This window comes from Brassica napus, chromosome A1, assembly GCF_020379485.1.
Source record: "Brassica napus cultivar Da-Ae chromosome A1, Da-Ae, whole genome shotgun sequence".
In the NCBI taxonomy this organism is placed as follows: domain Eukaryota; kingdom Viridiplantae; phylum Streptophyta; class Magnoliopsida; order Brassicales; family Brassicaceae; genus Brassica; species Brassica napus.
Genome location: NC_063434.1, coordinates 22588143 through 22599911, shown reverse-complemented (window position 1 = coordinate 22599911; position 11769 = coordinate 22588143). Strand labels below are relative to the sequence as shown.

At 30.3% G+C, this 11769-nt stretch overlaps 1 protein-coding gene across 1 annotated transcript; it reads left to right on the top strand.

Annotated features, from left to right (window-relative positions):
• Positions 1 to 472: 472 nt before the first annotated feature.
• Positions 473 to 1500, top strand: LOC125577181 (protein FAR1-RELATED SEQUENCE 3-like). Its single transcript, XM_048738269.1, has 3 exons — positions 473 to 1222; positions 1299 to 1388; positions 1468 to 1500. The coding sequence occupies exons 1-3, from the start codon at positions 473 to 475 to the stop codon at positions 1498 to 1500; spliced, it is 873 nt and encodes a 290-aa protein (XP_048594226.1).
• The last annotated feature ends 10269 nt before the right edge of the window (positions 1501 to 11769 follow it).

Below are 11769 nucleotides of genomic sequence, written 5' to 3'. Positions count from 1 at the left end.
GCAGATGCAATAGGAAAAGTCTTCCCTGAAAGAAAACATAGGTTATGTGTTTGGCATATTTACCAAAATGCTGTAAAGAGGTTGAGTTGTGTATTTCATGGACCAAACAATTTTGCCACAGACTTTGGAAAATGTGTATATGACCATGAGAATGAAGTAGAATGGTTATCGGCATGGAGTGAAATGCTCGAGAAGCATGGATTGACAGAGAATAAATGGCTGAAGGATTTGTTTGAGCTGAGAGAAAAAATGGGCAAGGGTATATGGTCGTCAAACTTTTACAGCCGATATGATGAGCACACAGCGTAGTGAAAGTATGAATAATATTTTGAAAAATTACTTGAAGAGCGGTTATAACTTGTTGCGCTTCTTTAAACACTATGAGAGAGTGTTGGATGATCGGCGCTTTAAATAATTAACTGCTGACTTCAGTATGATGCATACCTCGCCGGTATTATCAGCTCCTGTAGAAATGTTACAACATGCATTGGACGTGTATACACCAGAAGTCTTTACCTTGTTCCAGAAGGAATACATAGCAATAGGTGATTATGTTGCCAAAAGGGTTAATAAGTCTGAGATGGTGAGTGCTGAATACAATGTATCTTTTCGTGGTGTTGGAAGAAATCATTTGGTTAACTATCTTGCTGCAAACGAAACGATACATTGTAGTTGCATGAAGTTTTCTTTTGGTGGAATCTTATGTCGTCATGCATTAAAAGTGTTGGCCAAGAAGGATGTTAGGAGAATTCCACCTACTTACATTCTGAATCGATGGAGTAAAGAGGCTAAAGCACGAACCATATCCTTTTATCATTCAGCGACACCTAATGATACAGTGAAGCAATTGATCGGAAAGCGATATAGTCATATATGTCGTACTTTCCGTGAGATTGCGTCTGTTGCTGCTGAACATGTAGACCTGACGTTGTGTGCAGATGAAGCTGCCTCTCAGTTGCTTGAAAAGTTGGTGGAAAAGAAAAAGGAACTTGTGAAAGCTAATAAATGGATGGTCCACTCTTCAGATTTTGGACTTGTGGAAGAAGAAGATGAAGAAGAAGTTCTAAACGCACGTGGAATAAAAAGAAAAAAGCCTCCTGGACGACCAAAGAACCAAAAAGTCGGACGCCATGATCGATATATGAGTGTGCTTGAAACAAAAAATCGTGGTATATCAAAATCATCCAATAATGCTACAGCCAAAAAAAAGTTGTCATTTCAGGTATTTGATATATAGTTTTTGTTTGTTTGTCTAATCTTCATCGAATTTTGGGACTTAGTCAATCTACATATTTCAGAATTCAAGTCTTCCTCTTGATACTCAGTTACCTGTTGCTGCCACTAGTCTCACCTTAGACAATGAAACTTCTTTTTCACAACTGCTCCAGGTTAATACTTCATTCTCTATACCATTTATATTTGAATTATCTATCATTTTTTAATTTGTGTATGTCTCATATTTTGTAGGGATTTGACAAGAGTTGTGGTGGATCACCGTAAAACTCTGTTATTTTAAATATGAAAGCAGATATTAATTATGTTTTGTTTCCGTTCTTACTTTTGGTGTTTCTAGCATATTCTTGTTTTTACACTTATTATTATCTTCAAAAATCAAGGTCATATTCAGCTTCAACGTCTCTGCTGAACCTTTAGCAAAGCACACACAATGCCCCAACACTTCATAGACTGCTCTGTTCTTGTATTGAATATATTAGTTCTCCCTTTTCTTTTTAGCTGCAATTTTCTTAACTCTATATGTTCTCCCTTTTCTTTCATAGATGTTCTCTTCCTCTAGTGACCAACGAAGAACAAACCAGAGCAAAAAAAAAAAAATTATTCTCCCCTCACAATGAAGCACTGGCTTACTGCTCTTCACTTTGTCGACGTTGAATCACTTATAGCCGTGATCCTGGTCCTTATCTTTGTAGTGCGTCGCCATGAATACCAAACCAGAAATAGCTATTCTCTCTCACCTTCTTCCTCGATGAATCCTTACATCTTGATGTGAAACTTCTATAAAATACATTATATTGCCTTATAAAAAATACAGTACACATTTATAATGTCTTATAAACAGAGATGTGAAAGCATTCTTCTTAATTCTAGCTGTACGCTCACTGTTTTTCTCTTGTTCACTCAGTCTCTGTTTTTCTTCTCACACTCACTCTGTTTTGTCTTGTGTTTCATTATTAAGCAAGCAGACACAGTCTCTTTACTCCCTCGTTTCTTTTCTTGTTCTTGTAGAGAGAGAAAGAGAGTAATCTTCTTCTTCACTCTTCCGTTTCTTGCGCCTCAAGTCTCTTCTTCTTCTACCTTCTTTGTAGCTTGTTCTCTGCTACTCTTCTTTGTTCTTCTTCTTGGGAACTTCTCTTAGATCCACTTCGTCTGTACATTTAATCAAAATTTCAATTCCAATAAAAACATATCTTCTAACTAGATGCTCTTCTTCTCCATCTTCTTTATACTTGAGGTTAATTATGTTGTTTTAGGGAATTGACCTGATGTAAAAACATGATTCTAAAATTTGAAAAAGAATAAAAGAGAGTAACGCAACATACCGACGCAAAACACAGATCTCGAACATAAACACTACAATCTGTATGTTTTAGGGATTGTGAAGAAGGCTCTGAGTTTGAAGAAGCAGCAGCTGGCGAGGTGTGTTTTGATGAACGTCGTTAAGTCGACGTCTTCCGTTTCTTATTAAAACTATTTTCTTTGTTTTTTCTTTACTTTTAATACCTTTTTTAAATAATCCTACATGACAATTTGATTAGTAATCAATAGTGAGGTGAATTTAAAGGATTCACCATAGGGGTGAACCCAAGTTTTGTTCCAAATTAATGTATGGTTAATATGTATTATTATCAATACACATCTGGCATGTTTGTCCATACGTTGAGAATCTAGAGGCCCATATAATTTGATTCCAACTTTGTTGTACCCCATGTGATGTTTTCTTAAAGCCCAAATTATTAAATGGATCTTATTTGTACACGAATATTAACGGGTAAGTGAAGATATGACAAATATCCTACAGAGTATTCCAGCCCCATTTTATTTATCCTTTCAAAATTAATTTTGAAATCAAAACTTCTTTTTAATTCTGTTATATTTTCACTTCATAACAAAATAAAAGTAAAACTACTCCAAATATGAGTAGTGAATTCATTTGATTCATTCCTTCGTTTTTTAGTCCAAAATGAATTGGAAATAGAATAATATTTAACTCTACTATATAAATATTTTATTTAAATATAACTCGACTTTGATTTGTATATCCATGCGGATATTATTTTTAAATAATTACGAATTTATTTTTGTAATGTAAAATAATTATAATTGCTTAATGGTTTTTAATTATTTGTATATGTATGACACATGCAAAAAATATGAATATAGGTAAAGTTAAAATTAGCTTTATTTGCTATCCTTTACTTATTAATAGGGAAATATTTTAAGAAAATAACATTTATTTTGTACCATATTTACAAGTTTGCCATTATTGACAAGGTGTCATCACCACATGTTTCTTCATTCGTTTTTTTAATAGACCAACATTTGCTAGAACAATTACAATATAAGCCATTAGTAGATGTATAATATATTATGGATTAATGAAATGACTATAGGTACAAGAGTAAACGCAGGACCTGACTATATGCATTTCGTCAAACACTTAATGTTGTATTTGAAATGAAAAATCAGATTTACAAGTTACCAATAATAGCTTAATAATTATGTTTACTTTTAATTTTTCGAACTTTGTAACTCTGTTTAATATTGGAAATAAAATATGTTCATGAATATTAATGGATTAAATATGAGACTTTGTACTCTTTTTCTTACAAAATTAGATTTTAGTTATTTCGAGTTCAAACATAAAAAAAAAAAATCTAAGGATGTAACTAGAGATACGCATGAAAACAAAATTACTAGATGAGATGAGAATTAGTGTAAAATTCTTCTTTTTTTAATTAAATATCAAATTTATTGATCAAACTACCACATTTACAAGTAGTAAGAGTATACGATCTAAACTACTAGGAACAAATTAAAAAATGAATAGTCTCTTTCCAACTAAATTTAAGTGACTTCAAACCATCTTTCCATTAGCCCTTTCAATGGATGGTCACAGTTGTAGCGAAGAGATGAAATCCGGTTCCTAAGTAGCTTGTCGATACTTTGAGAGATCTTAGCCGTTGTGACTCATACACCTCCATGCCTTCTTGAATTCCGTTCTCTCCAGATAGAATAGATAACTGTCTGAAACACCATCTTTTGTAGCACAGAGTCCAGCTGAATCCGAGCAAGCTGCAGTAAAGACACTACGGTGTCCGTCCAGTATGGAGATATAGTGCTACCAAACATCTTTCTTGCAGTTTGCATCCAAACATAAACGAATAGGGACATGCAAAAAACTGTAAAATTTATCTATGTAGAAACTATTTTTTCTGAAAAACTTAGATCAGAAATCTGGAATCGATGAATTCTTATTTCTCTTTTTTATTTATAATCTCTAATATTTTTTCTTTTAGACCAAAAAGGTTATAGACTGTATGCATAAGGGCATCTTATTATACAAATAGACCTTTGACAAGCTAATGATCCACTATCATTATTTTTTGTTATAGTTTTTTCTTATAGTTTGTTAGTACAAGATGACACCACAATTGAGTAATACAGAAGGTAAATTAAACGACAAAATACACAAGCAAACACCAATGCTTTATTCGAATCTCCTTAAACAATCTATTACAAGATCTGCTTAATTCAGCTTTTACACGTCTAGTGTTATCACTCTAACACACGCTACTGAAAGATTCCTAAACTACCCGCTTATGTCTTTCTACCGTCAAGTACTTCAGCCACTGCTTCAGCACGACCCATAACACTTCAAAGAGCTTCTCTCTTTCTCTATAAGATCAGTCTTTGTCTCTCTCTCTCTCTATATAGACGACCCCATAGATATCTTATAATTATTTTCTATGTTCCCGAAACTCTAGTCTCCGAGGCAACATGTATGGACATCTTCCATAACAATAAGTGCAATTTTCTTTTTCTTGAAATGCACTTATTCATCTTTCTTTAAGTCATAAACTTACTCCTCAAGTTTATTCTTCTTTCCATATCTCCATGGTACTCTCTTGCTCTCCAAGTCTACATGACTCCAGCTCATCACCTTGACTCCACATGGTCTTCACCACTCACCACAACGTATGCTTCATCAACTAGGTCAGCGACTAATTCAGGGCGAACATCTTACATCTTCATATTTCCCTATATAGTTTTGAGTCTATAGTTTTTATATAGGCTTTTGATTATATACATATACAAGTGAAGTTATTGTAGCTCAAAGATTTGTGATGGGTGGAGTAACTATTTTCATGTGTTGAGTCACATAAATTATAAAACTGTTTACAGCCATTTAAATGTTTTCTTTCTAACTCCTTTTTATATATTTTTGTTCATAATTTTCTTTTACAAATTAAAAACAAACAATTTTACAAATTAAAAACATATTTTTTTCATATATAATTTCACAATTGTTAGATTATGTAATATAAGAATCTATTTATTTAATATTCAGTTACAAATTAAATATATTTTGTTTAATACTCCCTCTGTTTTTTAATATAAGTCGTTTTACATTTATGCACGTAGATTAAGAAAACCATTAATTTCTTATATTTTCTAAACAAAAACATCATTAATTATTTACCTAACCACAATTCAACCAACAGAAAAATAGAAGATATATTATCATTGGTCATATACCATTAATTATTAATAAATTTTACATAGAAAACCGAAAACGACATATAATTTGGAACAAAAAAGTTTCTCTAAAACGACTTATATTAAAAAACGGAGGGAGTATGTTTTATCTTGATCTAGTTTGAGTATAATTGATATACACAAAAGTCAAGTCGTTAAAAAGAATATACAAGTCAAAGGATTTAAGACATCCATTTCAATTGTTTAACCAGCAGAGAGTTGCAACGTCCAAAGTCAATTACAAAATAGTCAATATTCGGGAAAAAAATGCATATATATATAAATAAATAAAGATATGGACAAGCAATAATGTATATACAATAAGATGAAAGAAATGCATTTGTCGTTTCATACTTGTTCAGTCAGATCATTATGGCTCAAGAAACGCCAAACAACAAGAGCGCAAAATCGATAGAATCAGAACACCGTTTGTTCTGAGTTTTCTTTATTTTAAAAAAAAATTTGTTTTAAACGTTTGTTCTGAGTTGTGCACTTTCTTCTTGAAATATTCGTTGTTGACATTCTACAAAATGCTTAGATTTCAAATATGAATGATATAGATATATAATTGGAAAATATATTTTTCTATATAGCTATTTTGGTCAGAAATCATTATGTAATGGTAAAGGGTTAACCTAGCAAACGAGTTGACATATATATGGAATAATAGTAGTAAAATTATTCTAGCAAATAGGGTTTAAATTAATTAATGATCCCAAACAACAACCCTTGTACTTGTAGTATGTGACTTTGCACATTGCATATAGCAATGGCATTACTAAAACATGTTTATCAAGTTCTTAAAAAGCTCTTGGTTCAGAAAGCAAACGCTCATTTAAAGCGATTATGTAATTTACTGATTTTAACAAACTGATAGAAGCAGGTTTGTACCATAGAATCTCCAGTAGTGAAGTGATTTTCATTACAAAGAAGTTATAGGTTAGTCCTGATTTTGAAAATTTTCGAAAAAGTGATTATTAAAAAAGGTACAGCTTCTTCATTTAAATTACATAATGTTTGGATGTAAACAAATTAAATGTATAAATGGATGACAGATAGCAAAAATAATGGAGATTCTATGGTACAAAAGCAAAGGCTAAATGATGACTTTGGTACGTTGGCTTTTCTTGTGGCCATTTGTAGTAAGCAACAGGATCTTTAATTAATTAACTAGATTTTGATCCGCGCAGGCGCGCGGGTGTATATTTTGAAAAATATGTTGATATTTGTTTTTCATGTAATTATTAAGATTTGGAAAAATGAATCCGAAGAACATAACCGATACCGATCCAAAGATATAGTACCAAACCCAAACATAAATTGATTAAATATTCTAATTATTCAAAATTTTGTTATTTAGAGAACCGAATCTGATCCGAACCGAAGTATTTAGGTATCCGAATTTATCTAAAAATAGATTTATATACTTATATATATTAATTATTTTTAGATTTAACGTATATAAAACATCAAAAATGATACTTTTAAATTGGTTTAAATACTTGAAAATATATATAGATAGTCAAAAGTAAATATCTGAAATAGTTAAAGTATACTCAAATCACCAAAAATACTTAAAATAATTATTGATTTCGTATCCAAAATTTTAAATCAAGCCAATTGATATGTTAAGTTTAAGTATTATGACATATGTTATTCAAATTTATACGTAATATATTATTTTATTTATACATTTTGAGAAATTTAAAATATATAATGATTTAAGACTTTAAAAATAATTTAAATTAGTTATCCAAACCCAAACCAAACCCGCAAAGATCCAAATCGAACTCAAACCAAAATTTAGAAACATTCTAATAAGGCTGAAATCTTTGACCCCGAAAACCCAAAATACAAACCGATCAGAACTAAACTCGTATGGGTATCCAAAAGCCCATCCCTAGTCATTATTATATATCGTATTTTATCATCATATAATTAATCGTATTTTATATGTACCATCATATAAGTAATCATATAATTAATAGTATTTTATACATACCATCATATAAATAATTACATATATTATATTTTTAAAACTTAATATGAAATATGAAAACCATAATTTGAGTTGGTATTTCAAATTGGGCTTTGTATTATATTTTTCTTATATATATTGACAATATTTTTTTATAATGGTTATTGAAAAATAGTTTAGTAAAAATCCATTTTTGAATATATGTATATTTTTGAATCAATTTTTGATATAAATCAAATTTGAATTATTATTTTGATTTGAAATATGTATATAAAGTTTAAATTTTGTTTTATGGTTAGTTTAGAAAATTTTTTTTAGGGAATTAGATTGACCCATTTTGGTATATTTTAAAAGTGGCCTAGATAACTTTCAATTTTTTAAAAAAACATAAGCCCATTACTTTTTTTCTTAATACTACTATTCTTGTTTTCAAACAAAAATATTTTTTTTTAAAAGACTGCAATCCATGTTTCCAAACACTCAAAAATTTTTAAAAGTCCTATTCAAGTCTCCAAACACTCCAATTTTGTACTTGAGTTTTAATAAGATAGATTAGCATTTATTTTCCTAACTAAATTCTGAATATTCCGTTAATAAACAACCTGACATGCACAAACAGTTCAGGGAACAGCTTTTCAATATCCCAATTTCTTATTAATACAGACCTGATTTAGTATAGTACTACAGTATACAATGGACTCGAAATAATATTTAAAAGGACTGACAATAATAGGTACACAAGTAACAAAAATATTAATAATAATGTTATGGCGTATTATAAAAAGAAAGACTCATGAAAGATGCATAGTTTATGTTTTTGATGTCACGTGATGTGTCATGTGGCACGTGACAGAGAAGCAGCAACATGAATGTAGAATGGTCGACATTATGATTCTCGCATGGGGGCACCTTTAGCCAGAAGAATTGCTTTTGGTTCTATCCGTATCAATTCCCATCAAATCTCCATGGAGGATATACAATAAAAGGAAATTGGGGTGTATGGCAACGAAAAAAACGATAATTAACAAAGTAACTATTTTATCTAATGAACAGATACACAGTGTCATATATACATAATAATACAGTATTACCTTTTTAATTAACCGGCTGCACCTGCTACAAAAATTAATTAAAAAAAATTTAACTGCACAAATGTAAATCGTGTCTTCATCCGAATCACATCTTCTTCTTCTCACTTTCTTCGGCAATTTCTCGAAGTCGAAAGGCCTCCGATCTGCTCCAACGCCTCGCCTCTGCATGCAATCCAATTTTCATCTCGGTCGTCCTCCCTTTTAATCGTGTTCGCCGTTAGGGTTCGGCGGTTGGGTTTTGCATTACGGTTTCGGCGGCGGGTAGTAACACAGCCGACCTCTCCAACTTCACCAACTCGATTCTTCTGAGATCTTTGACAGTCCTGTAAGTTCTCAGTGTTTTTCCGTCGATTTTGGTTACTAAAACTTCTTCTCTGCTTATCTGATTTTATTTTGGGATCCTCTCTGATGTTCTGCTTGAATTGGGGTTTTCGTCTCTGCGGTGCATTGTTCATGGTGTAGAAATATCTATTATTTTGTGGAATAGCATCAACAATACATAGATGTTTCATCATATGTCCGTATCAGTATATCTCGTTGATATATGTCATGTCAAGTGGAATAGTATAAGGTTTGCATTATTCCATTTTACATGGAATCATACTTTTACATCATATACCTTTCCATTCGTTTGTCATTGTTATTCGATTTGACTCATAATTCTATATTTAATATTACAGTGTGAACTGTCCTCACTCTTCGCCTCTCTTATTTTTCATTCTTCAGGCTTGGTATGGAAAAATTAGACCTTCCAAGTAGATTGTTTGAGACAGGCTTTGATGTCAAGTGGATTTAGTTTCCTAAAGATTTGGGTTGCCTATGGTGGATTGGGGTTTATATTTTCCTAACTTGGGTTTAGTGTTTAATTATCAGCCCCATTAGCTTTGTATTTCATGTTGCTCATGAGAAATGTAAATACATGTCTCTAGTATTATGGCAGGTGGATTTAATTTCACAAAGATTTGGGTTGCCTATGTATTGGGGTTTATATTTCTCTAACTTGGGTTTAGTGTTTACTATCAAGTTTTCTATTACCATCCTCATTAGCTTTGTATTTTATGTGGTTCATGCGGAATGTAAATACATGTCTCCAGTATTATAGCATGTGGATTTAATTTTCTGAAGATTTGGGTTTGCCTATGGATTGGATTTATATTTTCTTAACTTGGATTTAGTGTTTACTGCTAAGTGTTCTATTACCATCCCTATTAACTTTGTATTTCATGTTGCTCAATTTTGGCTCTAGTATACACATAGTATCATTTTAAATAGTACATTGTATATAGTCTAGAAGTGTTCTCGTAATGTGCAAATATGTATGTAACTCTATAACACACATTTCTAATCATTAACCTACATCATTAAAATGTGTGTATGGTTTACAAATCAGAGGTTAGGGTTTAGTATTTCCAGTTAGGGTTTAGTATTCCCTAAACAAATTTGTAATATGGAATAGAATATGTCGGCTATTCTGTATAGAATGGCTTTATTTGTTTTTATACTATACAAATGGAATGAAAAATACTGTTTTTTCAGTTTAGTTTATGTTGGTTTCAGGTTTAGGTTGGGTAAGAAGTACACACTTCGATGTCATCATAGAAATTCAAAAATATTACCATTAAAATTATTTACTATCAAAAATGTAAACTGTAAAAACATTTCCCTTCCATTCTTGTTAATTTTTTTTTTATGTTTCAGTATGTGGTTCTCATCACAACACACAACACAAAACGTCATGTACTATCACTTGTAACTGGTTACCTGTTAAAGTAAAGGTCAAAACCGGATAATGTATGTATGAAAGGTCTGACGCTAAATAACGTCAAAATCAAGGTTACTTATTTAATTTAGTCTTGATTTATGGTTAGTACGCAAATTAGCCCCACAATAAATATAAACTTTAATAGGCTTTTTTCCTCTTTCATATGAATATCACTATTTTGGTTATAATTTTCCAATCGACTTCGTATAGTTAAGTTGCGAGGAAAAATATTAAAGTATCATTGATACTGTATAGTCAAACAAAAAAATATGCTCAAGTGGAGCGATCGAACATGACGCAAAATATAAAAATAAAATGTTTATTTTTTTCAAAAAATGTATAGATAAATTATGGTAAAAAACTTTAAATTTTAGATATAATACTAAATTTAGAACTTATAATTAAAAAAATTAGATAAAGTTATTAAATTTTAAAATTATTTGATAAAATGTACGATTAATAATTTTTTGAACATGGTCTAAAATTAATTTGAGACGGTCCTGTGCTTCATTAAGAACATTTCTAAAAGACACTCTATAACTTCAAATATGAAGTTTTTGCTTTCCAAAAAAGAACTTCAAAACTTCAAATTTGAAGAGTGAAACTCTATATTTGAAGTTTCACTACTCAAAACTTCATATTTTTATTTTCATTTTGGTCCCTACAAACTACACATAACATTTATGATTCATATAAATATTTTTTTGTATATTGTTTTAATCCTTATAAAAATTATATCTCATAAATATCTTAAGTTTTGTTTACAAAATCTAAGATTTACACATAAAATTAAATAAAACTTTAAAATAAGATTTAAAATATTTAAAACTAGATTTAGATAACAAAAATATACAAAAAAAACTCAACAAAAAAAACTCTTTTTTAATCTCTAATCTACAAATTAAAAATGAGGAGAGCCATTTTTACTTCGAAATGCACTAGTAGATCTTATATGCATTACGAAAATCACTTTATGGAATAATATGATATTTTGCTTGAAGTTTAATATTAATTAAGTTATTTTGCTTAAAATGTTATATTTTAATATAATATTTTATTAATTAATATTTTTGTAATATGTTTATATATGTGCTAGTTATTTACATAAGTTTTATGAATTTAAATTAGTTATGAGAAATATAAGGATCATATTAGAAAATAAA